The following is a 27,808-nucleotide window of genomic DNA, read 5'->3' on the forward strand; positions in this document are numbered from 1 at the left end:
TACTTCTACGGGAAATCGTTTTACACAGATATTGTATGTGGAATGAATACCATTAACTCTCACCCCTTACATGTTTTTTTTTTTTAGCTTTTCTCTTTTTTTTGTTGTTATTTTTTTGAAAGATGTCACATATGAACTGGGGAACTTTAGCACCAAAATCAAGTCTCTCATAGTCCATCTAGCTTCCCCTTCCTCCCCACTTAAAAAAAAAAAAAAGAAAAAAAAGAAATCACAAAGTCCCACTTATGTCACAATCTTCATCCACTTTTTCAGTCTTCCTTCCTGTAGACCTACACCAACCCAGGCAAGATCAGTCAACAGAGGTTCAGCTCGGGAAGAAAAAGGTTTTGAATGTCAAGATACGTTTCCCCAAAAACCCAAGTCTGGCAACAAGTCTCCCAAGAGGGTGTAGGGGGGTGTATACTGGGGAGAGGGGAGAAGGAAGTGTGTGGGAGACCGAAGTAAGGGAAGGTGCAGTTGCATCGCCAGTGGAGGGAGCTGCTGGTCCTGGGTCCCCTCCCCCTCCCCCCTCCCCATGGGCAGAGGCTCCGGGAGGCCCACGGGTGCCCTCTGGCGCTGAAGAGGTAATGTAGTCACAGTGACAAAGTTAGATTACAAGGCACTAAGTTGCTTCTGTAAACTGTTACTGCTTTTTTCTTTTGTGATTTGGCACTTAAGGCTTAAGCCAGAAAAAAAAGGCATCTACTGACAAATATGGGACTTGTCTGTTATGCATGGTAAGTGGGCTATAAAATCAAGGGGAGAGGGTTTCAAGCCAGAAGAAGCTACTGACAAATTGACTTGTCCTCATGGTAAGGGGTTAAAAAGGGGGAAGAGGGAGGGGCATTCCAAGGTTCTGGAGGACAGGGGTTGAGCTTAATCTTGTTAATGTAGGGGTGGTAGGGTAGGGAGGTGAGGGTAGGGGATGTGGGTATGGGGTGGGGGGGCTGGAGTGGGCAGGGGGTCCCTCCCTACCCTGGTTTAGTCATCTGAGATGGAAAGTCTGCTGAAAATGGGCAGGCGTCTTGAGTTGTCCAAGGTGGGGGAGTCTGAGCCACTGTGGCTGCTGCTGGAGCTGCTCAGGTAGCCCTCCTGGTCCGAGAGAGAATCCTGAGGGCTGGGGGGAGAGTCAAACATGTGAGGGGACTCGGACATGGGCCGGAAGAGGAAGGTGGTCGGAGAGCCACCTCCAGGCAGCCCCATGCTAGGGGCAAAGAGGCTCGCCAGCTCCTGGCTGGAGAAGGCAAAGGGGTTATTGGTGCCATCGGGCAGGGTGGGTGAGCCCAAGAGGTCATCAGCGCTCAGGATGGGGGGTGGGGTGATGGACGTGGGGCTGTCCAGCAGCCCCGTGGCAGCGGCGGTGGCAGCGGCACTAGGAAACCCAGCAAAGCTAAAGCTATGCTGGAGGCGGGGACGATCAGCGGAGAGGTCCCGGGCCCCGGCGAGGGCACGGCGCTCCTCAGCGTTGTGGATGAAGTGGCAGCGAGGCCCGTATGGGCAAAAGCCGATGGTGTGGAAGGTGCGGCACAGCTCCGTCTTGTACTTGGGGTGGCGGGTCAGGCTTCGGAGCTCGTGGATGCCGTGGGCGAACTGGCACTTGTCCCCGTACTTACAGGCACCATTCTCCTCGAAGGGGCGGCACAGCTCCGTCTTGTAGCGGCTGGAGTTGACCTGACCGCTCCCCGGCTGCTTCTGGGTGGGCAGCAGCCGATCGCCCCCTTCTGAGAAAGAGCGGTCTCGGAAGCGACTATCCCGAGAGCTCAGAGCTGGGGCTGGCTCACCCTTGAGGCTGCTGAGGAGCTGGTTCTGGTGGAACTTGGAGCTGGGCAGGGTGACAGAGTGCCTCCGGGGGAAGCCCCCACCGGTAGGGGTGCCCACTGCCTTCCTGTCCAGCAGGCAGCCCCCTGCACTGGGAGTATTGTAGTTGAGCATCTTGTTACCCTGGAAGAAAGAGAGGGGAGAGAGGATGGTTAGTGACGAAGACCATCCACCAGGCCCAAGGAGGGTAACCATTAAGGGCAGCCCCCTCCACAATCAGAAATGTCCAATCTCTCTGCAAGGAACCGTCCCCACCTCTGCCTTGGCAAGCCTCCCTTCCCCCTTCTTCCAGACCAGCCACCTGGGTTTACTTTGGCCCCATGCATTAAAACACACACACACACACTTCTGTGTAATTGTTTTATGCACACACCCTACCTCACGCAGTCCCCTGGAATGCACCCCCATATCCTGTCCCTGAAGCTAACACTTTTATCCATAAAATCCAACTTCTATACCTTCGAAATAGATTCCTGAACTCAAAATATCTCACATCACTCAGATCTCTCTAGATTGCCCCTCCCCCTAACAAAAACAGGTACACCTCAGGAGACTATGAGTTCTGTCCCCTTTTAATCAGTCACTGCTTAATTGACCCCACCACCACCTGGCCTAAGACTCTCAATTTCCTCCTTCAGAAGAGTTCTCTTCCTTTGGCAACAGGTTTCCAGACTGCCTTTGCTTTATCTTGCTGGGGGGAGGAGAAATCCCGTCTGGTATTAGGAGGGAAGAGGGATTCCTGAAACTAAAACTCACTGCCCCTGTGCTCCCGGAAGGAGTGCCTTCCACAATGCTCTCCCCACTATTCCTTGCCCACCCCACCTCCCTCCACTGGGAAGATGCCTTTGCAATTAGTCTTCTGGCTCCATGAGCAGGCTGGAATAAGAGCACCAGTGTTTAATCTTTAACGCAGGGCTGCAGGTGGGGAGGAAAAGGAAAGCACCAAATCCCACCCCCACCCCCACAGTGGATTTGGAGGGTGGGGGGCATGACCACAGGAAGGTTTCTGTTCCAATGGAAGCCTGGTCACCTGCCCAAAGTGTACCCAAGATTTGGAGAGGGTGCTGGGGGGGGTGTAAGGGGACATGACTGGGAGTTGGCTCCCAGCCCATGTGGGTGTCATTGTGCAAATTCTAAAGTTGGTCCCTTAGGATCAGCTGCGGGTGATCGGGAATCTGTAACTGCAACCACCCCACGGGGCGGATTACAGGAACCAAGTAGAGAGCCGGTTCCTAACAATGAGGTTCATTTAAAAAGTCCTGAGGGGCGAGGGGGCGAGAGAAAAAAAAATAGATCAAAGAGTGAGAGCCCGGGGGGAAAAGGAAGAAGTGCGGGAGAATTCAGGCAGCCCCAGCCGCCAAGACAACTGGAGTTTGAGGGAGTGCAGGGAGGGAAGGAGGCTGAGATTCCAACTTTTTACATGTTTCTCTTCAGCTCCTCGGCGTCCCTGCACCCCAACCCTGCAGCCCTGGGGCCCTGGCAGCTGCGCCGACCGGAGAAGCAAGCTGGGAAAAAAGAGCAACATGACCCGACGTGTTTAAAAGAAGGTAAAACACTTTAGCAATTAAAAGTAGCCTAGCAGCTTCCCTCTTTCTTTGGAAAGAAAACTGGAAGAAGGGGCTTTGGAAAAATTAAGGTCCAGTTTTTTTTGCTTTGTACACTTAAACCACCCTGCTGGAACATTTCGGGTTTAAAACTTGCGTTTTCTCACACTGGCTGGCAAGTTACACAGCTTAAGGAGCCTCGCCCGCCCTCATCGCCCCCCAACCCCATTAACTCCTTCCTCGCGAAGACCCTTGACTTCAGACCGGCACTTTGTTATCATGTCCCTTCACCCACCACAGCCACAAGCCGTGGTCCCCCAAACACAACTGGGTTAACCCGAGTCCCACTCTCACCCCAAAGTCTGCAGCACAACCGCCTATCCCAAGAGGAAGCCTGGCCGAACTAGGGCGAACTGAAGCCCCACTGCAAACTCGTTTTGCAACATCCCTTTTAATCACAACTCTTGGCCTTTGGCTCGCAGATTCCCAGCCCCTTCAAAACAGGCGAAAATCTCCCAGCAAAACGTCGTCCAGAGATCACCTCCCCAAAGGAGCCCCCTCCCAACCCCATAGGCGGGCAATGTGGCTAATGACTCGAAGCCCTCCTGCGGCGGGGAGACCCAGAGCACACACGGGGAAACAGAGTAGACCAGCGAAACCGGGCTCAAGCAGCACGTTGGAAACGAAAGATCATCGAAAAATTGCCCCAATCCAGCCCAATGCCCCGCGTCCCCTGGGCAGCCCCGCCACGCAAACGTCGCCCCCCAAAACTCTAGTCTCCAGATTCCCATGTAATCCCCGCCAGGAACTGTTGAAACTCAAAGGGTGGGGAGGAGAGAGCTAAATTCCTTCAAACGGGAGAGAGGAGGTAGGATATGGGGGGGAAAGAACCATCTTGCCTTTCCCACCCTTCCTCCCATTTTCCCAGACCTAAACTTTTGAGGGTTCTCTTTTTTAAGCAAAAAAGAAAAAAAAGCGAAAAGCAAACGCTTCGCCCTCACTTTACCTTGCATAAAACTTCGCTCAAGTCGAAGATGGTGGCAGACACGAGGGTGGTGGTCATCGTGGGTGCTCGTACGGGGCAGGGACGAGGATCTGGTGTGTCGCGAAGGTCCCGGTGCGGGGAAGGCGCAGCCTCCGGCTCTCGCGTCTGGAATCCCACACGCCTGCGCCCCTAGCCTTTCTGACTCTCTCGGGCTGCGGCGCGCGAAGCCCAGTTTATAAAGTTAATCTGGGGGAGGAGGAGCTTTAAACTTATTTAAATGAGGAAGAGGAGGAAAAAAAAGTTGATTGACACTGAAGTTGAATCAGCCATGCGGTCAAACTCGGGGGAAAAAAACTTTCAAAAGGAAGAAGGGGGAGGGGAGACGAGGAAAGAAGGCGAGGAAAAAAAAAACCCACTCCGAGCCGCGCACAACTTTTTTTTCTTAAAGAGGAAAAGTTTCGAGTCCGCTCGCTTTGCTACCCGGCGCCCTATTCTGGGGCTGCGCGCGGCGCAGAGGGGGAGGGGCGCGTTCCCCTTTGTCAGCCTGTGAGCCCGGCTCTGTGACATCAGTCATTCCACTCTTTGGGGTTCTTGTTGTGTTGTTGTTTTCTGTCGGGCAGGAAGGTGAGCGCGACTTTCTCTTTTTGCAAGTGGGAGCAGAAGCCCGTCTTGTGCCTCGCTGTGGTTTCCATCTTGAGATCTTTCCTGAAACTTCTCCAAAGGCCCCGCACAACTTTTTTCCCGAGTTCTCTTCCTCACTAGGCTCCACTCCCCTAACCCAGCTGGACGAGGGGATTGGCAATTCGGGACGTACAAAGCCTTCATGTCTAAGATTTTACGTTTTTTTCAAGGGGGGGGCAGCGGTTGGGACTTTTCCCCCTAGGAGGGCCTGGCCTGGCGGGGGGTGCAGTAAGATTTAGCGCGCCGCACGCGCTCACTCGCTCGCTTTGCAGCCGGCACTCAGGGTTGGGGGCACGAACACCGCCCAGGCGAATTGTTTACTTTAGCAGGTCTGGGAGTTGTATTTATTTCACGCATCTAATCTTCAAACTTTTTGTAAAGAAAATCTGAATCTTTCATGAACACTCCTTCCTTCCCCACTCCCCCAAAATAAAAAACCACCCAGCAGCACAACTTTCCGCGCCCGCTCAGAACTGGGCCGCACTGAAACATACACAAACACAAATACATGCCTAGACGCTTGAACAATAAAAAAGTTACTTTGGCAAGAATGAAATTAAAGAGATGGGGGAGGCGACACTTTCAACTTATTGTTGTTCCTCCCCCGCCCCCACAGGAACGGAACATATGGCTTGTCACGCTGCTCTGTTTGGGCGGGATAGGGGGAGGGGTATGGGATCCTCGAAACCGAAAGGCCCCCAATAGATTTACTCCTTTAAAAACTGTAAAATATGTATTTACTTATTGTTAGGTTCGGATGTCCTTCCACCCACCCAAATAAGTTGTTAACGTGTCCCCCGCCTGCCCCCCGCGCCTTGCCTAGGTACTTAAGTGAGGACCCAGGCGGAAACCGCAGGGCTGCGTTTCTTTCCTATTCCCCCGCGTGCCCCACCACCTCCTCGGCCCGCGCACGTTTCTTCCCAGCACTCAAGGCCGCCAGGTCTGTTATGAAACCTGGTGCACTGAGTGGCTAAGAGCGGGTTCCATTGCGATGTAATTAGGTCACCCCATTATGAGCACGTTTCTTTGGAAAGGACGGGGCGGGCCGAGCAGAGCGCTCGAGTCGCACTCTCACCACCACTACCACACACGTACACACACACACACACACACACACACACACACACGCACGCACACATTATACTGCATTTTTTATTTGTTCGTCAACCTCCCAGCAAACCTAGGGACACCTTCCAAATTACAACTGTTTTAGGAACCGGCTGTTTTTCAACTTTGCGAAACACAACTTTTGCTGCAACCACAAATCTACGTGATCCCCAGCCCGGTCTGCTTTTATTTGTCTTGACTTAAATTGATGGCCCCCATTTTTAACCCGGCTGCTGCCCCTTGCTTTATCTTTTGCTGGATCCGGCCGCCTGTTGCTTCCCTCCCCCTGCTCCCATTTTGCAGCTTTTCTTGATATCTGGCAAGCGCCCGAAAGGGAAATAACTTCCATCCACCTTAATTTAAATCAATCAAATGTAGGTTTCTTTCTTAAAGGGATGTTTGCTCGCTCCTTTCCCAAACTCCAAGAAGGGGTTGGAAGGGGGGGCGGTTTCGTGCAGTTTCTTGGTGATGAGGTAATGAGTTCCAGATTTCAGGACAGAGTAGGGTGCGCGTTAAAACCACAAGGTTAGTCTGCGTCCTCATGTGAAGCTATTTCTGTTTTTTATTCCCCCACCCCCCAAAAAGGGCCCATTGGTCCAACTCGGGAGGGTTCGCGAAGCTCTGTTGGGGGTAGGGAGGGGTGGAGAAGCGAGGGGGAAGGGGACGCGGGGCCTGCAGGCAGGGCCGGCCCACCGCTGTTGTCCCCCCTCTCTTGCGGGGGGCGGGGGGGGGAGGGCGACGCCTTTACCCGCGGCTGCGCGACCAGCCAGAGCACCATCACGAGGCCTCGGCGCCCCGGGCTAACTAAAAAGTTGTGTTTTCTTTTTCCCCCCAAAGAGATTCCTCGAATTTCCTCCGCTTTTCCAACTCCCGGAGGGCGCTCCCCTCCCCCTCCTCCGTGGGCGCCGGCTCCGCGGGGCGGCGGCCAGCCTGGCCCGCTCGCTCCGGAGTTGTTTACCGGCCCCGCCGACCGACCGAGTTTGTTCCAGCTCCCAGGGCCTGTCTCTATAATTAAACTCTTTTTTTAATTGTCGGGTTGAAACGTCATTTCGGGGACTTTCCAAGGGTGAGTGAGCCGAGGGGGAGAGCGAGCCTTCTTAACCCTTCGCTGACCCGGTGTCCACGCCGCCGCCGGCCGGAGAGCAGCGTCCAACCAGGCCGAGGAGAGGTGGGAGTCTGAGGGCCAGAGCCCCGCCCAGACGTGCTCGGCAGGTGCCCGATGGTGACGGGAACGGCAGCGAGCCACGACCCGGGCAGGAAGCCCGACGGGAGGCATGCGCAGCCCTCCCCCTCTCCTTCGCTTTGCAGTCCGCTCTCCCGTCCCTCACCCGCGCCGTGGCCTGAGAGGCCGCCCCTCACCTGCACTGCTGCTTCCGACTGGGAGGTGACGGGCCTGAGCCGGAGGACTTCCAGGCCCTCCTCGCTCTCATTTGGAACGGGTCTCCTTGCGAGGAGGGCCTAGCCAGGTATTTGGCTTGGGGATATTAGGTTTTGTGAAAGTGAGAAAGTGAAAGTCCTCGGAATTTGGGGACCGCGACGGATATATTAATTGACCAATCTGGACCCTGGGCACTCCTCGCGGCAGGTGAGAGTGTGAGTGGCTGAGCCGCTGACCCCTATACCGCTGGGCCTTGTAACCAGCGCTCTCCCAAGGCACCCCCTCCCCAGAGTCCCCTCCTGGCCCTAGTTGTAGCATAGGACCTGCCATCGTAGAAGCCCTGTTACACTTCCTCCCCGGCTTCAGGTTATTTGCAAAATCCTTCAAATTCTTTGGATTGGGCTCGGTCTTTCCCCCAACCTCTGCTACCTGAGATCTTGGGACAGCTGCAAAGTCCCTGGATTAGAGAGGAGAGGGAGGGCCAAGTGCTGCTGGAAAGGTACCTGGTTTAGATTTACCTATAGTGCTTGTGGAATGCAGATTCCTCAGCTTTGACCCAGGCCTGTTGAATCAGACGTCCTGGGATGGGGCCAGGAATCTGCATTTTAGTAAATTTCCTGCTAGTGACTTAAACACTGAAGTTTGAGAATCTGTGGTCCAGGATTTTGAAGTTGGGCTGTTCTGGATCCAAATCTTGGCCTTGTGACTTTCAAGACACTGACCAAAGCCTCAGTTTACTCATCTCAAAAATAGAGATAAAATAGGCCTAAAATTGCCCAATTATATGCCTACCTGAAATCTGTTATATGCCTGGCCTTTGTATGTTAACTAAACCGTTCTTGGGGCCTCATTATACCACAACAATTCTGGGCGGTATTCATTTTGCAAAAAGATTCTTCAGTATATATGTCCATGAAATGGTCAACTGATAACTTTGATCTATATCATTTTCTGGTCCCCGCCCCCCAGCCCTGGACAAGACAGGCCTTGAGGCCTGGAAAGGGGAGAGGGCACAGGCCAGGAACCTGGGATGAGTAAGGTGAGTCAGGATGAGGTTATGGGAACCTGCTGCCCAGCTGAGAAACACCTGATTATTGTTACAAGTATTTCCGAACACTAGATCACTGGGCCCCTGTTGATAGTAAAAGCCAGACTCTTCTATCAAAGTTCTCAAGCCCCTCAGAGTGCTCAGAGGGCATTACTTGACTACCAACATCCTCCCCACCCCACCTCAAACCATATAAAGGCCTCAAGAGAGGGCATTTGAGGGTCTTCTATAAATGCAGCAGTGTGAGGAACCTCTGGAGTTCAGGGAGTCAGTCCCCTTCTGCTAGGAATACTGAGAAAATCCAACCCCAGGCTAACATGGCCCTGGTGTATGTGTATGGCAGGGGTTCTCATTGCCTTTTGCTCAGCCTGAAATGGGACATCTAAACTCTCATTCTTAGGTCAATTGTTTTAACACTTTCCCTACAGAGATGTTCCACAATTCAGTTAAGTTCCCAAGCTGGCCCACAGCTGCACCTCCTCCTTCCTTGCCTGGACCTGTCTAGAGACAGGATAGCCCATGAGTTTTGAGTCACCTAGACTTTGATGAGTAGCCCAACTCTGCCAACTGGCCACAAGTTGCACAACCTGGAACAGGTCACTTAGCCTCTGGGATGATCAGAACGGTAAAAGAAGCTCTTTCCAGCCAGTGCTTAGCTCAGATAGCTATCTTCCCTCCAGCCAATCCAAACTGCTAGCAGTTGTTGATACCCCTCCTTGGAGCTTTGTTCAAGAGGTTCCTTCTGCTGGGGCTTCAGGCAGGTTCCTGAGCAGACAAAAAGCCTCATGATGGTGCCATTGAAGCCTGCAGCACTCTAGCATGCTAACTGTGGTTTATGAAAGTATCTGTTTACTTCCCACTAGACTATACACTCCTTGAAGGCAAGTGCTTCTCTATTACCTGGGCCTCATAAGTAGGTCTTGAGTTGGTACACAGTAAATCACTGAACCCTTGCTGTTGAACCCGTTAAGATGCTTTGGTCACCCTAAATCCAGCAGCAGGAATAGAAAAAGGAACAGGCAGACAGGTTCCAGGAGTGGCAATAAGGGAGGGCTTGGACTGTGCAGGAATGCGAATGGCAGCCTTAACACTGAAATGTTCAGAAGACTGGAGCTGGTAACTCAGGGAGGCTGGTTTTCCAGTTTGCCTATATTTTGTGGCCGTGTTTTGTGCAGCTGTTAAAGAGGCAATATGGTCTAATGGACAAGCACTGGTCTAGGAATCAAAAATCTTGGGTTCTAGAGCTACTCTGCCTCAGGTTCAGCGAGTCATTCTCTACTCTGGGCTTCAGTGTTCTGATCTGTATGTAGATGGAGAGTGTTGAACTAGACAGGTGGTGGTCAAACATCACTGTGAGCAGAATCACTTGAAGAGCTTTTAAAACTATGTAGATGTCCCACTTGCCTCTAAAGATTCTGCTTCAGTTGGTCTAGGGTGAGACCCAGCATTTGTATTTCTAAGCTCCCCAGATGATTCTATTAAGCCAGAAACAATGTATTTAGTTATTTTAGAGCATTGCTTCTCAACCAGGGGCAATTTTGCACCCCCACCCCCCAGTTAATATTTGACAATGTCTAGAGATGTTTTTGGTTGTCACAACTGGAGAGGAAAAGGTCGATGCTACTGGCATCTAGAAGGCAGAGACCAGGGAGGTTGCTAAACATCCTGCAATGCACAGGACAACCCCCACAACAAAACATTATCTGGCCCAAAAGTCAGTATTACCAAGACCGAGAAACCCTATTTTAGGAGCTCTTTCCAACTCCAAGTTTCCTGCATACTTACTTGGGCTCCATCCCCACCCTCCCTCAAACCTTTCTCCATATGGAAGTCCAAGTGATCTTTTTCAAAACCTAGATCTGATCTTGTGTTAACAATTGTGAAAATACCTTAGCTACCCATCCCTCTTAGAATAAAAACCAAACTCTTAGTGCAGCATAATTTGACTCTCTTTCTCTGCTCCAGCCTTGACTTTCAGACCCTCTACACTCCCCACCACTACCTCTCCCACCCCCCCAGGGCACTCCCTGTGCTCTAGTCAGTTTCAGGTGAAAATGAACCATCCTTCCTCCTGCCCCAGGGCCTTGCCACATGCTATTTCTGCTATCTGAATTGACCTTCCTTTGGCCCAAATAAATTCTAAATCATTCTTTAGAACCCAGCTCTAGCATCACTTCCTCAACCATTCTTGGTGCTCGCCTCCCCCCATCAAAGCAAGATGTTTGCCTTCTGTCTTATGTCTTCATGGAATATTCATTTCCTTCACAGTAGTTATGTCAGTTTGTGAGTATGCATTCATTCCTTAACCATTTTTCACTTTTTAATTTAACATACAGTAGAATTGACCTTTATTTGGTATACAGTTCCCTGAATTTTAACATTTGAATAGATTCATGTAACCGCTACCACGATCAGGAAACAGAACAGTCCCATCACCCCCAAAAACCTTCCTTATCCTATCCTCTTGTAGTCACACCCTCCCCCATCTCTTATTTGGGCCACCACTGATCTGTTTTCTATACTCGAATTTTGTCTTTTCCAGAATGCCGTATAAATGGAATCATACAGTCTGTATGATTTCACAGCATAATGCCTTTGAGATTTAGTCATGTTATTGAATGTATCAATAATTCATTGCTTTTAACTAAAGAATGATATTCCACTGTATGGGTATACAACTAGTTTTTTATCCATTCACTTGTTGGATTTCCAGTTTGGGGCCATTGTGATAGAGCTGCAATAAACATTCATGTACAGATTTCTGTGTGAACAGAAGTTCTTATTTCTCTAGGGTAAATAACTGGGGGTGGAATTGCTGGGTCATATGGTAAGAATATGATGAAGTTTATAGAAAGCTGCCAGATCATAGTCAAGAGCGGATACACCATCTTGCATCTCCAACAGCATTATCTCAGAGTTTCCAGTTGCTCTGCATCCTTACCTGCACTGATAATTGTCAGTATTTTTTATTTTACTCATTCTAATAAGTGTGTGGTGGTATCTCCTTGTGGTTTTAGTTTGCGTTTTCCTAATGGGTCATAATATTGAACATTTTTTCATGTGTTTATTTGCCACTCGTATGTTCTTTGGTGAAATGTCTGTTCACACCTTCTGCCTATTTTTTAATCGTTGTTTTCTTACTGTTGAATATTAAGTTCTTTATATATTCTGGATGCAGTTCTTTTGTCGAATATGTGATTTGCAAATATTTTCTCTAGTCTATCTGATCTTTTTATTCTCTCAACAAAGTATGTTCATAGAGTAAAAGTTCTTAATTTTGATGAAGTCTAATTTATCAGTTTTATCTTCTGTGCATCATGCTTTCGATGTCACTTCCAAGGACTCTTTGCCTACCCCTAGATGATTAAGATTTTCTATTTTTTCTGCAAGTTTAATAGTTTTATATTTTATACTTAGATCTATGATCCATTTGGAGTTAGTTTTTATATAAAATGTGAAATTTAGGTTGAAGTTCATTTTTTTTCCTATGGATGCCCAATCCCAGCACTGTCTGTTTAAAAAAAAAAAAAAACTATCATTTTTTTCATTGAATTGCTTTTGCACCTATCCAAAAATCAGTTAGCCATATTGGTATGGGTCTCTTTATTTTGTTCCATTGATCTGTGTGTTCATTCCCTTACCAGTACCTCACTGTCTTGATTATTGTAGCTTTATAGTAAATCTTAAAATCAGGTGACATAATTCCTCCAACTTTATTCTTAACTTTCAAAATTGTTTTACTATTCTCGTTCCATTGCCTTCTTATATAAATTTCAGAATCAGCTTATCTGTAGCTACAAAAACGCCTACTAAATTTTTATTGGAATTGCATTAAGTCTATAGATCAATTCTCTAGAGTTGGCATCTTTACTATGTCGAATCTTCTAATCCATGAATGTGGTATGTCTATTTAGGTCTTCTTTGATTTCTTTAATCAGTGTTTTATAGATTTTAGCATATAGATACAATATCTGTTTCATTAGATATGTACCTACTATTTCCCTTTTGGGGGTAACTTGTAAATTTTTTAAATTTTAGTTCCCAATTTCTTACACGTTATAGTAATACAGTTGATTTTTGTGTATTGACTTTTTATCCTATGATCTTACAAAGTCACTTTAGTCATCAGGAAGTTTTTTGGTAGGTTCCTTAGTTTTGTTTTGTGTGTGCATGTGTTTTGTTTTTCAACATAGACAATCATATATGAATAAGAATAGTTAAATATCTTGCTTTCCAGTTTTATGCATTTTATTTCTTTTTCTTGCCTTATTGCCCTGTTTAGGACTTCCAATACGATGTTGAATACGCATGATGAGAGTTAATACCCTCATCTTGATTGCAACCTTAGAAGAAAGTATTCGGTCTTTCACTATTAAGTATGATGTTAATCACCAGGTTTTTTGTAATCTTTTAACTTTTTGACATCTCCCTTCTCACCAGGATGTATGCTACATGAGAGCAGTCTGTCTCTGCTCTCAACTCAACCCCCCGTGCCTGGCACAGGCCTAGCACACAGTAGGCTCTCAATAAGTATTTCTCTACTGTGGCAACTTAGCCAACTATAACCACTCTTCTTTATGACAGACAACAGAGGGACTTAGCTGAACATGCATAGACTTCGCAAAAGATAATCACAATAAATACTCTAATGGATCCAAACAGGCATTGGCCCCATGGAGTTGACAATTTTAAGCTGTAGAGCATCTGTAGATCAGCTTTCTGGCAAGCCATACTGTGTCAAAGCATTTATCTGTGAGGAATAAATGACTGCTGTAAAATAATTATTTTAGATTGAGAGCATTCCATTCCCAAAGGGAATTTAAACAAAAAGCTCTCAGCTCTGAAAAACAGGGGCTTTCAGGGTAAAGAGTCCCACTGCTCTGAAATCTTAGGCCCTCAGACGGGTGGGGTTGTTTCGCTAAATTTATTTCAGCCGCTTATAGAAACAGAAGGGGGAGAGGGTCTGGCGGCTTGCACACCAGCCCTGGCTCTGGGGTATTAATATCTGCCAGGTCAGACTTTTATTTGGGTTTTGTTTTACCTTTTGGGGGTGGGGAGGCAGGCAGCAGGAATATCTCGCAGCTGCACTGCCTGAGCTGTGGTTTCCCATCTTTCTCCCTGCATCTTCCCTGGCAGGCAGCCCACTCCAGCCCTGCCTCACCTTCAGATGGCCCTTTACCCACTGAATACCAAGCATGGGGCCAGGCCTCACTCTGCAGTCTCACCCAGGCACCTTTGACATCAGATTTTCTCTCATTCCGGGAGGGGGTCTGGAGTGGGAGGGATATTGAATTTGTTTTCTTTCTGGCACAAGTGTGAGTATTGGGAGACTAGAGCCTCTGTCCCCGGACCCCATCAGAACCCCGTCCCCAATCCTACACCCGCACGCCCAGCGGCTCCTCTACTTGAATTTTGGGAGTTGTCGTATATGTAATCAAGGCCCTTTATCCCTGTGTTCCCTCTGCTCAGCCTCCCCAAAGCACTGAACACACATTCTTCTTAGTGCCCGATACCTGAACATCCTGCCCCTGTTCCATACGTAGAAAAAGGAGTTAAATGAAACTACCACCTTGTTTTTTAAAAAGCCGTTCTCGTGCTGAATTTGGAATGCTTTGTGGAGAAAAAGTAAATTACCTCCCACAGATATGGGGGAAACTGAGACACAGGAGGGGAGGTGGCAGCAGGCGAACTGCACCCACTGTGGGTAGGTAAGAACAGCGTCCACTGACCGGCTGGCTCTAGAAGGTACCTGCTGAGCCTGAAAGGACGGGAGAGAGATGGGCTCTGTGTCTGGGAGCTCGCTGCTTTGTGGCTTCTGTGTGAGGGCAGAAAGAGGAGACACACGAGGAAGTTCAAAAATCTGCCGAGCTTAAGACTTAAGTCATCACATGAGAATATGGGGAAGTACCTCATGCAGTGCCCAGCCCACGGGAGCCCAGCAAATGCTAGTTCGCTTCCCTGGCAAACTCCGGCTTCCTGGGTCACCAAAGAAAACAAGGAAAAGCAGCATCTGACCTCTTCATTCCCCAGCCCCAAAGTGGAAAGACTGCTCAGGGGCTGGTGGGAAGGACAATGTCTTGGGCAGGAGTTTGCAAGAGGCCCAGTATGAAGATTCCCTAGAGGGTTCTTGCCAGATCTGAACTGCGGGGTCTGCTTCAGCGTGAACAAGGGTATAGCACATATAAACTGTACGACGCTCGCAAGTAAACTAAGTTCCTCTTTTGTCCTAGCACCAGCCAGTTTGCTTTGGAATGATCCTCCAGCCTTCTCTAGCAAAACCCAGCCCAGAGTAGAGCAGACCCCACCCTGAAGAAGCAGGACCCACCTCCCCAGCTAAAGCAGGGATCAGACAGCTCTTGGAGGGTCGCCACTTAGGCAGCCGGCAGAGGAGAGAGGATGGATCTTTGCCACAGCCCTGTGACTTCTTTAGAGGTGAATTTCTCCTGCCAACTGCACCCTCCACCCGCAGGGGACCGCAGGCCCCCAAACCAGGGCCTGCCCTTGTCTGACCAAGGCAACCAGATCTGCTGCAGCTGTTCAGTGAGAGAACAAGCTCTCCCAGAGACCAGGGAAAGCAGCTGGAGAAAGATTCCTGCCAGCCCGGGGGTGTAAATATTTATACAACGTGGGTGCGTGGGAAGAGGGAAGGCAGAGGGAGGTGGCAGGAACAAGGCGGTGCTGAGATGCCAGACTGAAGGAGCCTGCACTTTGGGCTCAGGTGGGAAGGGCAAGAGGCTGTTGGGATCCTAATCTCCACCCAGATTCCTAGATCAAAGAGGCCAGATCCTTGCCCCCAGCCTCCTGGCAAAGTTGAGGGATCTTAGAAGAAAATTCATCACCAGTCAGTCCCCTAACCAGTCTTCCTGCCTAGGACAGCCCTTGAACCAGAGATAAACCAAACCCACAAGGCCTAGTGATAAGGGCCTGGGGGTTCCTGGATCATATGGTTCTAGGGTCTTAAAGAATGCTGGATTCTAAGAGTTGGACACTAGGATAGAAGGCTTGGAAAACATAAGCAAATTATAAGCAGAGTATAAAATATAAGCAAATATTTCTCTCAAGCTTCTATATAATCAATAGCACTTTTCGAAAGTGGCAGAGAACATTGTGCATTGATGAGGAGCAGAAGGGATGGATGGGGCCTGGCAAAAGAACAAGGTGTGGAGAAGGTAAGGGGACCCTTGGTGGCACTTTCAGAGAAGCATATGGCCACCATCACCACAGGACCTAGGAAAAGACAGTGCAGCCCAATGAGCATCCACTGGGTGTTCTTGGGCCCCAGGATGCAACTCAGCTCCGGGTGTGACCCAGGCAGAGCACTGACGCATCCATCCCTCAGCTGGGCCTGCTAAGGACTCAGCCAGCACCCAATGGCATTGACACCCCAGGGTGGGAAGCAAGCCTGGGCCGAGGGGCGACAGCCAGATGGACTCCAGTCGATTTGCCCTCAGACAGCTGGGGAGCAGAGCCTGGATGCTCCTCACACCCCTCCTACCGCTCCAGACAAGGAGGGGTGCGGCTGCAACTTCTAGGATTTCTCTGCCACCACGCCCATCAAGAAGTGCCACCTGCTTCTATCAGTACCAGGGCTGACCCTCAAGACTCACAGGTGGGGTTTGTGTTGCTTTCCAGTGGCCTAGAGCCTTTATGATACTTCCCTCCAATTATCAGCTTCTTCTTGCATTCACCCTGCAGCCTGAAAACGCCCGCTGGCTAGGGATGGGGGTATTGGAAGGATCTTCTGCTGGAAAACTGCCTCTGTCTCCCCAGATGCCCAGGCCAACTTCGGCCAGAGAGTGAGGCAGACCCTATGCTGCAAGTCTCCCACCCACAGCACAGAGCTTTGCAAGTGATACAGTAGGTGCACCTCCCCTGAGTCCCAGCCTTTCAGGGAAGAACCTGGTGAATCCCCCAGCAGTCCACACAGAGAAGTGCGGATTCCATGGCCTGCCTGAGCAATGCGGCCCAGGCCCACACACCATGGAGGAAACACCATCTGCCCTAGAATCTCAGCCTGGGCCTGGCAGATGATGTCAACCCTCGCAGGGGGAGAGCAGCACTGTCCCCAGCCCCCTCTCCAGAAAGAAGCTCCTCTTCCAAGGACACTGGGGCTGAGGGAGAATCTTCAGATGCCCAGGTCCTCTTCTGCCACCGTGGTTCTGCCTGCCGGCTGTGGCCTCCTTCTTGCCAGCACTGCTTAAACAGATGAACAAGAATAAAAGCCTGTGTGGCCCAAGGAAATCTTTAGGGGAAAAAGAACTGAAGCTGAAGAAAAAGTGGTGGTGGGGGGGAGGGCGGTTAGGGAGGGGAGGCTGTAAGAAATGGGAGAGGAGTGAAAATCAGGAAATGGATAAAATAAACCATCGGGGAATCCAGATGTAAAACAAGGAAGACCAAAAGAAAAGAAAAATTATGCTAAGAAGGCAGAGTAGGGTGAGGAGGGGAATTGAAAATGAAAAAAGAAGAAGGGGGCGGTTATAAATATTCTGCAAAGAGAGAAGAATGTGAAAGCAAACAACACCAGAAAAAAAAATAAAAATAGAGACCCAGGAGGGAAAAGGAGGCAGCAATGAATTTAAAACAACTGCTCTGGCCCTCAACCAACCCCACTTATTAATGTTCTCAGTCTCCCTGCTTTTTGTGGATTTCAGACTCTTCCAAACACTGAGCAAGGACAGTCCTAGAAAAGAACACTTGCCATCTTGCCTTTGATTTTCCTACAATTCTCCCAACTTAACCTCCACTGTTGGTCTTTTGCAGAGTGAGGGCTCATCTTCCTGGGCGAGGCCGAAAACCATTCCAGTTCACCCCAGTTTGGTGGCTTCCATCATGGTGCCCTCTGGAGGGCTCACTGGGGAATCTGAGCAGGAGATGCCCTGTGGCAGACAGGAGAAGCGTTAGGTGTGATGGAGCCCTGGTAATCAGCTTTGCATCATCCAGGGAGGCGCTTATCCAGCCACCAGCTCTGTGGACCAGAGCTAAACCAACCCAGAGACACACCATTCTGGAACAGTTGGGGTTCATGGGAGACTGGCTTCCCCAACTCTATACAAAGCCAGAGGTGTCCCAGCAAATGCCACTTTTGGAAACGACTTAAGTAATTTAAATTAATTCCCAGGCGTTCGCCAGGAGACCTAAAGATAGCCACAGCTTTCCCATTGCCATGTTTGGCAAACAGTTTCTTGAAGTTCATATGGACTGTGTGTCCATAAACACCATGAGCACCTAGACGCTGGTTCTGCTCCCTTTGCGTGTTTGGACTCTTTCAGCCTTCTGTTGCCTCTCTCCTGTGAGTCTGCCGATGCCTCTCTTCTCTGTGTTTGCTTTGGTTTGGTGTCTTGCCTCACCAAGACATCCAAAATTGCACCTCCAAAGTTGAGCCAAGGAGAAGCCACACAGGCTGAACTCTGATTGACTAGGACAAAGAAGATGGTGCCAGTGCCAGCCTTTCTCCCTCTAAGAATTCTTAAGTACTTGACCTTGATTCTTTACATTCTATAAGTCACATTATTCTCCTGTCAAAAACTGAAAACTGAGAGAGATGACAAAATGTACAGAAGGGATCATTTCTAGGTTATGGCCTTGGATACTCAACCCAGTTCCTTCCCAGCCCTGCTAACCTTCAACTCTGTTATGGTAATGTCATCTATGACTCAAACTATTATTTAACCATGAAAAAAGACAAACCAGGAAATTAGAGGCTGAATGACCTAAAATTTATTCCATTCAACTGAGCTAATCTGCTAATAAGGGTGTGGATAATAATAAGTCACGCTATATCTGTTCTGGAAGATGTGAACATTGCAGGGAAAAGTGCATGGTAACTGCAGATCCCAACTTGTCAAGATTTGTCCTCAAAAGAGTAAGTGCCTGGTCCTTGGCCAAGTTGCCTAGCAGTTTGCTAAACGAGTCTTAACATTTAGGAACCAATATGTTGCAATGAAGAGCACCCGATTCAGGCTGACCATATTCAAATCCTGGCACTGCCACTTCCTAGCAAGCAAGGGACTTACCTGCCCTCCCTTAGTCTCCTCTGCTGTGAAATGGCAGAGACAGCAATACTGACCTCCTGGGGCTGCTGTGGGGACAGAGGAGCAAAGCGCTTGCCACATGCGAGCTGCCCCCTCCCTAAAAGCACCCCCAGTCAACTGCTGCTGTATGTTAAACAGCGAATTGGCAAGACCAAGAAGAAGGCCAGAGGCCCCACCAAGTAGGGTTCCACGGAGTCACTGGAACACAGTCAAGTATCCTGAGCAAGAGCGAGAAGAGGGTCCCAGAGGAGGCCCAGGCAGCTGGCGGGTGGAGTCCTGCGCAGAAAGCCAAGGCCAGCCACGCACAGCCGGGCGTCCGCGTGGGTGGGAGGACACAGGGGCTGCCCGAACAGTCCTCCCGCATTAGCTCAACGAGGCTGCGGCCCCACCCTTGCTTGTGTCCAGCCTGCCATGAAACTCAGCGCACACTAACCCAGCACCCACTATGTGCACGGCTTCTGCCTTGGGGAGAGCCACAAAGGGGCAAGCCCGTCAGCCTCCAAGGCTTAATTAATAACCAGGCATTTCTGCCCAAATTCAGAAATCTGTCCTTTTAGAAGCTAGATTGTAAGGACATGACCAAATGCTGAGAAATTCTTATTTTAAGGCTGTTCCCCGGCCCCCACTCCCACCCCACGTAGAAAGGCAAAGACTTTTAAAAATGTTTTGGAAATGTGAACACAGACTACATCTTGGTAATATTTAAGGGGCGTTGTTAATTTTTTAGGTATAATAAGGACCGTGAGGCTACGCTTAATGAGTCTGTTCTTTTAAGGGATACCTACTGCTATACTGATAATGATATAATCTGCTATATAGGATTTACTTCAAAATTATGTGGGAGTTAGGAAGGCAGATGGTGATATAAATGAACAAGCGTGGCCAGGATTCGATGATGTTGGTGATGGGTATATGAGGCTTCATCTTACTACCCTGCCTCCTTCTGTATATGTCTGGACTTTTTCATACGAAAATGTTTTAAGTTCATAAAAGCTGAAAGAATTTCAACTCAGGAATTCTTGTCTTATTGATTCTTACAACACGATCTTTACTTTCTAAGGACATGCGTTTCTTGGATAAGAAAAGAGGCTGTGTGGGGAGATCTTCCAGGAGCCAGGGAGGGCTGGCGAGCGGGAAGGACGGGTCAGGCGGGCATGTCAAACCCCCTCCCCACGCATGCTGAAGACCAAGAGTAGTCCCCTCAGGACTGGGGAAAAAGACATTCAGAGAGACTGGTGTCCACTTTGCATTGCTTTTAAACTCAGTGAAAATTATTTTTAAATTGGTTTCAATGTATTTTAAACTACAGTGAACTTTTTTCCCCCCAGCAGAATAGGCAAGCTACTCAACCTTTCTAAACTCACTTTCCTCAACTGGAAACTGGAGGTAATCACATGTACCCCGTTTTCTAGGGTGATGGTAAATGAGATTAATGGGCATAAAACACCATTGCACTAGTCAACACTAATAAGGGGTGGGTCTGATTTGAGGGGCTTTGACAAATGTCAGCCTTTAGCCTCTGAGGACCACAGTGGAGCCACCCCATCTTGGGCACTCTGTTTGAATTACAGACGCTACACTTAAACCTCTAAATTAAACAAAAGTCAAGGCACACATATGCTGAGACCTCTTTGATCCAGGCAAGCGACCTTCAGGTGTCACAGAGAAATCACTGCTGTCTTCCTCCCTTCCCAGAGGAACCACCTCTGCTCTGGGAAGAACAGGCCACTTGGGATGGAGCCCCCACTGTCTTTTCTCTGGTTGGAGAACGAATTGGAAAATGAGGAATGGGGCGCTGCCCACTCAGGGCCATGGCTCTGAATGGCGAAATGCATTTCAAGAAAGCAGACCTTCGGCAGATCAGCTTAATCGCAAAGAGGGAGCAAGGGGTTCAGAGTACACAGACAGACCACACAGACAGACCGCAGGCCCTGTGCTCCGCAGTCTCCCCCCACCCCCTACCCCACCCACCCCCAGCCCCCAGCTTCTGGAGGCTTCCCCAGCTGAGCCTTGGCCAAGTGGTCAAGAATGCTTCCAGACAGCAGGGGGCAGCACAGCGCACCCTCCCCTTTTCCAAGAACAAATCTAAGTACTCATGGCATGCAGCGGAAGGAATCCCAGGAGAGGTAAGTAGGTGGCCCACACAGCCAGTTCCTAAGTCTTTGCCACTTGCCCCCAGGCAACTTGTTAGTGGCTTCCTGTGAGACAAGTTTCAGCCAGAAGAGCGTGTTGGTGACTTCAGGTGAGGAACCCACAGACTATAGGATTCGAAGGGAGGAGAGGACATGAGTAGAAGGCAGTCCAGTCACTGAGAGAGCAACTACCCCAAGTCTTTGGGTTCTTGTTCTACGGCCTTCTGCCAAGTGGATAAAGGGGCCTGTCCCATCCCAACCTGCTCCACCCGCAGCCTCTCCTTGACTCCACTATCCACCAAACCCCTGCATGTTCTCTGCACCTTCTTCCCGAGGAAGGAACAGAAGAGAGGGAGGACTGCTCAAGACAAAGTTCCAACATTCTTAAAAGGCCCTCAGGCTTTGGGACCTTTAAAATGCATTCACAGAATTAGTCTAAGCTCCCCAAAGCCCCTTGGCTCCACAGAGGAGAGCAATCTTTGTTGTGAGAGCTTGAGTGCAGGGCCTAAGAGCACAGGCTTCGGAGGCACAATGCCTGGGTTCGAATCCCAGCTATTGACCAGCTCTATAACAATGGACAAGGTACTTACCCCCTCTGCGCCCCTATTTCCTCCTCTGTACAATGAGGACAGTGGTTCTATAGGACAGAGATGTTGCTTACAAGAGTGGCTGGCAAGTAGAAATCCCTCAATAAATATTAGCAAGGCCTCCTCCTCAGCCCAATAGGAAAGTGCTCATAATGACCCCACAGGTCCTGGGAGAAATAACTGCTACAACATGGAAAGGCATTTGAAGGAAGTGTAAAGTTTTCATAGAAAGCAGCTCAGAGACATGCACAGAATACTGCATTCAACGCAGACCAAAAGCTGCAAAGATCTGTGCTGCTTTCCATCAAAATGCAGCTCATGGAAACCACCAGGCGATGGAAGCTGCATGGAGCAGAGGCCTTAAGTCTGGAGGAAGAACACATTCACCTCGTGTCTCCCTGGAGGGGTGGCAAGGGAAGGCGACACTTTGGGTTTTGTGCAGCACAAACAGAAGATATCACTCAAATCGAAGCTGTGCTTACTAAACACATTGGTCAGGGGCTTAGAGGCAGGCTGGCTGCCCTGTGGGGCTCGGGCCCACGTGGGCAGGTCTGAGGGAAGCAGGCCTTGCACCAGAGGGTGTGAGGAGCCTGCCGGCCTCAGAGCAGGGTTGGGCTTCCCTGGGATAGGGAGGAAAGAGTTAAGCGAACTCTGGGCTCTGAAGGAGGGTTCTGCAGCTATAAACAGTGAGCCAAGGGAGGGAGGGAGCTGACACAGGATGTGGCCAGGGCTCGAGCTGTCTGATTATTAACTTCACTTTTATTTGGAGGGGGATTCGATTCTCTGTTTTACTTCCCATCAAGGAAGTGAAAGCCCAGGTCTCGGAGGGGCCTGGTTTCAAATTGTTTTGTCACAGCTCATTTATTTTTCCTCTTAAATAAATAAACAAAACCACCTCTTTGTTTTCCCCTTAATGAGTGTTCAGCAAATCATCTGTGGGTGAGGCATGCAAGGAGTTTTCTGGAGTCCTTCATCGGGCACTTTTGGCTTACTCTAAAAGGAAAAAGGATTCTTCCTTTAGCTCCAACCTTCTCCAGGACTCTCAAGGCACTTGCTTTTCTGCCTCCTCAGAAGTTCTCAGCCTAAAATCATGACCTCAAGCCCAGTTTGGACCTTCCTTGGCTGGTCCTTGGGGCCTGACATGCTGCTTGCCATCCCATGTCACAGGCTCCTATCCAAGGCCACACAGAGGAAGTAACCAACACAGGACGGGGTGGTCAGTCTTCTCAGTCGATCTCAGACCCATGGTTTTTGTTCCTATGGCACCCTGACATTTTCACGAAAAATAAAGCAATTAAGCACAAAAGGATTCCATCACAAGGCTTAAGAAAATACATTACATGTTCCTTTGCCCAAGGTTCAAGACATTTGGGAACTTTGTTTCCAACACTCAAACCCATTCAATAATTTCAGGATTCTCTTTCAACAACCCTTTTCTGAATGACTCACATGTGTGAGGCGCCATGCAGAACACAAAGACTGATATCACACGGTCCCTACCCTCCTGGTGCTCTCAGTTCGGTGCCAGAGGATGCACCAAGGAAAACAGGAGAGTTGGTCCTACAGCAAAAGCTAATGGTGCCACAGGTGGGCAGAGGAGGAGAGAGACTGCTTCTGCTGAAGACGAGGGGAGGGAAACTGAGGAAGGATTCCTGGGGAAACTGATAATTAAACTGGACCTCGAAAGATCGACAGTATTAAATAAAAAGGACATTCTATAAGCTGAAAATTACCCAAATGACAGACATTATCAATGTGTGAACCAGATGAGATACAAGATACAGGATTGGTGTGGCCCGTAGGGCCTGCAGCTCCCCAAGTAGCATTCAGAATGACATTTAAAATCCTGGTGAAAAGAGTCAGCCACTGAGATTCAGCGCCAGGCTGCCCGTCCTTGACCCTTGGCTTGGAGACTGGCCTGACCTGGGAAGGAGGTGCACTTTATGCTGTGAGCAACAAGACACTACACTTGGATGAGAGCTCATCTGGGATCCTGACACTCAGCTGCGGGACAAACACCTGATGACCACCAGGAGCAACTTTTACTACCTCTGGCTTCGTGCTCTGTGAATATGGGGCAAGAAGAAAGAAGGTGACTGGAATGAATCCAATTCACTTACAAAAGTCCAGTGCTCCTAATGGCTAATGGAATGGGATTTCCAAACGCCCTCGGGGAATTTGCCAGGGTCCAATGTTTTCTTAAAGTTCTTAGAAGTTCCTCCCCATTCCCAAGGCATTTCAGCCTCCAAAGCCTAAGCCTGCCCAACGGCTGGCCAGGAGGGGGTTAAGCCACCCGCGAAGATGGCCGACTTGTTTTGCACTTCAGAGGGGGTCACGCGGGAGGTTGCACTTTGCCTCTGGGGAGGCAGTCAAGGTCCCATCGCCCTCTCTGGCGCTCTGCCCCAGGAGGCCGGACGGTATCTCCTGCCCTGGGCGTCCGGCAGTTCCGGGGCCTCCGAACCTTCCAGGTCCAAGGCGAGCCAAACTCAAGCACCAGGAGGGGCGAGGCAGGGAGCCCTCACCCCCACCCCGAGACACAAGGGCCAGGGGTGTGTACCGGCTGAGCCCCTTGGGCTTCTAAGAACGTCTGGGGCTCGTGGCCCGAGGTTGCTATTTCTTCCCTCCCGGCTGAGGCCGCCCCAGCTGGTCTTCCTGGGCAGACCTCCGAGGGCTGCTCCCTCCTGAAACCTTCGCAGGGGCGCGATGGACGTGGTCGCACTGCCCTCCAGTGGCCAGCCTGCCAAACAGCACGCGTGGGCCCGTGTGGGGGTCAGGGATGGTAAGCCAGTGTCCACACGCTCGGCCCGCCCCTGGTTAGACATGGGCTGCCCTTTGCTGCATTTGAAGACGTGGCTTTGCTCATCCCCAGCTCCTCTTATAGCGGCTCTTTGCCACAGTGGACACTGATAGAACGGCAGGGGGGTTGCTTCCTCCAGTGGTTCTCCAACGTTTGTCTGCACCTGAATCCCCTGGAGAATTGGTTCAAACACAGATGACTGGGTCTCACACCCAAAACCAGAGAATTTACATTTCTAACACTTTTCCCAGGTGATGCTGCTGCTGCTGCTGCCTCCCTGGTCCTGGGACCACGTTTGCAGAACCACGGGCTCAGATCTCCAGTTCTGTCCTGAGAACTCTGGCAGCCACTCAGTGGGTGCATAATGCACCCTGCTGGGCATGGAGGACAAGGAGTGCCCACGACCAAGTTCCCACCACACTAAGTGGAGCTTAGTCTGACAGAGGAGACAGACTTGTTTAAAGAAATAATCTCATAAATAAATATAAGATTCTGTTTGAAAAGGTTTTCCATTTCCAATGAAAAAAGAATAAGGTGCTGGAAGAACACATATGCATGGGCGACTCATTTAGATTTGGGATGAGGAGGCGGTTGGAGAAGGCGTCTCTGAGGAAACTCTTAAGCTGAGGGCAGAAGGAGGAAAGAAGGGATCCTGGAGAGAAAGGGAGAAGCGACTGAGGCTGCAGGCAGAGCAGGTGAGACGCCGTGGAGCTGGATGTTGATGTGGAAATTGGGCAGGTGAAACTGTGGGCAGAAGGTCAGAACTCCTGGGTTTACGCACCTGGTACCCATAGACCGGCCTCTACAGAAGGAACAACATTCAGAGAGGAGGAGGAGAGAAGCTGGACCGTGAGCTCTTAGCCGCCCTCCTCAGTGCACTAAAACGGTGTCCTGTCCTTAGGAACCTCAGCCTATGGCCCATGAACTTCTCGCTGCCTGACCTGGATTTGCGTAAGCCCATTCCCAAAGCCTGAAACAGAGTCACATTTGATGGGCACAGGGTCGCTGAGCAGTGGTGAGAAGACATGCTATATCATCTACCCATCCGTGCATTCAATGTTTCATCTCCTTACTGAGGGACCAGGATAGAGCCATTTCTCCAGGAAGCCTTTTTTTAAGCTACAGGGACATGTGAGATGTGCCACCAGGGATGAGACCTGCTCTGCAGTCTCACTCTGCCCCAAGAACCTTGCAGGGCAGGCAGGCGGGGAAATCCCTGCCCCCAGTTCCTAACCTGCTGACGCACCCCGGACCCAGCCCAAAGTGCCCGTGGCAGCCCCTTGAGAATGAGACAGGCTGACAGATGGAAGCCACGTACAGGTTTTCTCCACTTTCCAAAAGTAGAGCGTTCTTCCTATGAAAACTTTCATAAGCCAAAATGAGGTAAAGCGAAGAAGCAACTACCATTACTTTATGTGGAAAGTTTTTTGGAGTGTTCTCAGACCCAAAAAATAACCTACCAAATCATACCAAATAACACATAAAACCTAAAATAACACTGACATATAGTAAAAGCGGGAATGCACAAAGTAAACTGAGGCAAAGCACAGATGCTCACGGGCATAGTCCAAAGCTATGGGGACTTGATGCTGAGAGGCTAAGTGTAGTTACCAGGGCAGGAGTTTGGTGGTGCTGCTGCCTCTGTAAAACCTCACAGCGCAAAAATCTGAATGCAATTTTTACCTTTCACCTTTTTTTTTTATAAAAGCAAAAATCCTTTGTAGGTTTCTTGGAGTTAGTAAATACTAATGCAGGTCTTTCATAAAAGTGAGGTGGCATAAGGCGAGCTTCTGAAAAGTGGAGGATACCGCATCCCCTTGTGAGGACTCCTGTTACTTGGTGTCGATGCCAGCTTGATGGGAGCGGGCAGGTGGGCACCTTCTGCTCCCCACATCTTCTTTACTCCTCATGCTTTGATGAGGAGGTAGGCCTGTCACCTTGCACAGTCACGTCCTTCGAGTTTTCTCATCTGAAAAATGGGGGCTGGGAATGAGTCGTTTTAGATGACTCCCAAGGGTTTTTGGTCCAAGCCTAGCCAACCAGAGCACTGTTGGAGAGATGGATGAAAAGAATGCGCCTGCCTGGTGACCCTGGTAGACTATGCAAAGTAAGGCCTTAGGGTTAATAGCCTCCAGCTTGTGGGGAGGGAGGGAAAAGGCACCCAAAAAACTAGGTGCAGCTTTCAAGTCAAACCAATCCAATTCAAATACTGGCTCTGCTCCTGACTTCCTGTGTGATCTCCCAGCGAGTGGCTTAACCTTTCTGATCTTCAACTTCCTCATCTGAGAAAAGGAGATAACATAGTGCCTACCTCATAGGGTTGTTCTGAAGATTAATAGTCATAGCTACCATTTACCAAGTGATTATCCCATGCGAGACACTGCCTAAGGGCTTCTCATCAGTTAGATGAGGTCATGCGAGGAAGCGCTGGCCCCATGCCAATGAGTACGGCTCTATATTGGGGGCCACGATTGTTTAACTTCACAACAGCCCCCCGTGCTCTGCACACGTGCGTACATTCAATAGGCAGAAGGGACTGAAGCGGGCATTCGGTGAATGGTGGCCTTCATTATCAGCCCCAGAAGGGACCCTTGAGAAGAGTTCCTGCAGCACAGAGAAACGGGGAGGGGTGGGTAGCCTGAGGTGTTGGCTCACCCACTTCTTCCCAAGGGGGCTAGCCCCAAGTCTAGTTAGCCAGTGCCCAGGCTGGGAAGTTAGCTTTTACTCACTCTTCCCAAAGAACAGCTAATTAGCCTCCCTGCAGCCAGGAGCTCCCAGATGAAAGCTGCTTAATACACATGCAAGGTGTGACCCCCATATTTATAACCAAGGTGCTTTTGGGTGAGGAAGGCCCCAGGGGTGGAGAGACAGGCCAGATCAGGGCCTCGCCTTCTTTATGACAGAAGTTCTCAGGGAAGGGAGCTGGGGCAGTGACTGTGAGCCTGAGAAAAAGGCTCGGAGGCGGTGGGGGTAGGGGTGGGGCTGCCCAGGTCCTGGGAGTGGGAGCAGCCAGATGGCTGAGGGGGCAGACTGCTTCAGGCCCCAGGCTGCCTCCCAGGCCAGAAGCTCCCCGGCCAGGAGCCAGCCTAGGGCAAGGAGGGTCAAAGTGAGGGCTCTGATGCTGGGCTGCTGGATTGAGATCTCATCTCCAGAGTGGCCATTCTGTGTGCCTGAGCCTCAGGTTCCTTATCTACAAAGTGGGGATGACAGCCCTGACCTCACAGCTATTAACTGATAGCACTTAGAACAGGCAGGACCTGATACTCACTGTACAAAGAATGAGGATTTGTGTATTTGTTCATTCAACAGACATTTATTAAGTACCTGCTGTATGCCAGGCACCAGGTGCTAGAAATACCATTATGAACAGAACAGATGAAGTATTTCCTCCCATGCAGTTTACATTCTGTGGGGAAACAGACATGAGAACCGAGTGGCTCCTAAAACTTGCCCAGCATGGTCTGCACTCTTACATTTTTTTATTATGGCTGAATAATGTTCCATTGTATATATAAGCACCTCCATTTTACAGAGGAGGAAACAGACTCAGAGCAAATAAGCAACACACAAAAGTCACAGCCAGTCATGGCAGAGCACGGATTCGATCCCAGCCTGAGTCTACACTGCAGAAATGTGGCCATGTGACCCTGCTCCCCAGAGGGCTCCCTCATCCAGGCACTGCCATCCAGGGAGGAGGGCA

General features: G+C 49.8%; 1 protein-coding gene and 1 long non-coding RNA gene across 3 annotated transcripts; one reads left to right on the forward strand and one right to left on the reverse strand.

Annotated features, from left to right (window-relative positions):
• Nucleotides 1–6: 6 nt before the first annotated feature.
• On the reverse strand, nucleotides 7–4,858 carry ZFP36L1 (ZFP36 like 1 zinc finger CCCH-type). The gene is made up of 2 exons (XM_039875338.1): nucleotides 4,369–4,858; nucleotides 7–1,941 (listed from the first exon to the last, which is right to left on the reverse strand). The coding sequence occupies exons 1-2, from the start codon at nucleotides 4,423–4,425 to the stop codon at nucleotides 982–984; spliced, it is 1,017 nt and encodes a 338-aa protein (XP_039731272.1). The 5' UTR covers nucleotides 4,426–4,858; the 3' UTR covers nucleotides 7–981.
• Nucleotides 4,859–6,852: 1,994 nt separating this feature from the next.
• Nucleotides 6,853–19,715, forward strand: LOC120612781 (uncharacterized). 2 transcript variants are annotated; one of them, XR_005655532.1, is made up of 3 exons: nucleotides 6,853–7,720; nucleotides 14,792–14,993; nucleotides 17,322–19,715. It is a non-coding gene; the product is annotated as an uncharacterized LOC120612781 (long non-coding RNA). The 2 variants fall into 2 exon arrangements; XR_005655533.1 differs by having other exon boundaries at nucleotides 6,856–7,601; nucleotides 17,322–19,714.
• Nucleotides 19,716–27,808: the final 8,093 nt, after the last annotated feature.

This window comes from Pteropus medius, unplaced genomic scaffold (genome assembly GCF_902729225.1).
Source record: "Pteropus medius unplaced genomic scaffold, Ma_sr-lr_union100, whole genome shotgun sequence".
In the NCBI taxonomy this organism is placed as follows: domain Eukaryota; kingdom Metazoa; phylum Chordata; class Mammalia; order Chiroptera; family Pteropodidae; genus Pteropus; species Pteropus medius.

What these genes read in the sequence shown, in the direction of transcription:
- ZFP36L1 (XM_039875338.1), bottom strand. Translation starts at nt 4,425, where the DNA reads ATGACCACCACCCTCGTGTCTGCCACCATCTTCGACTTGAGCGAAGTT. An exon ending in TGAGCGAAGTTTTATGCAAG is followed by an intron (nt 1,942 to 4,368) that starts GTAAAGTGAGGG and finishes TCTTTCTTCCAG; the next exon opens with GGTAACAAGATGCTCAACTA.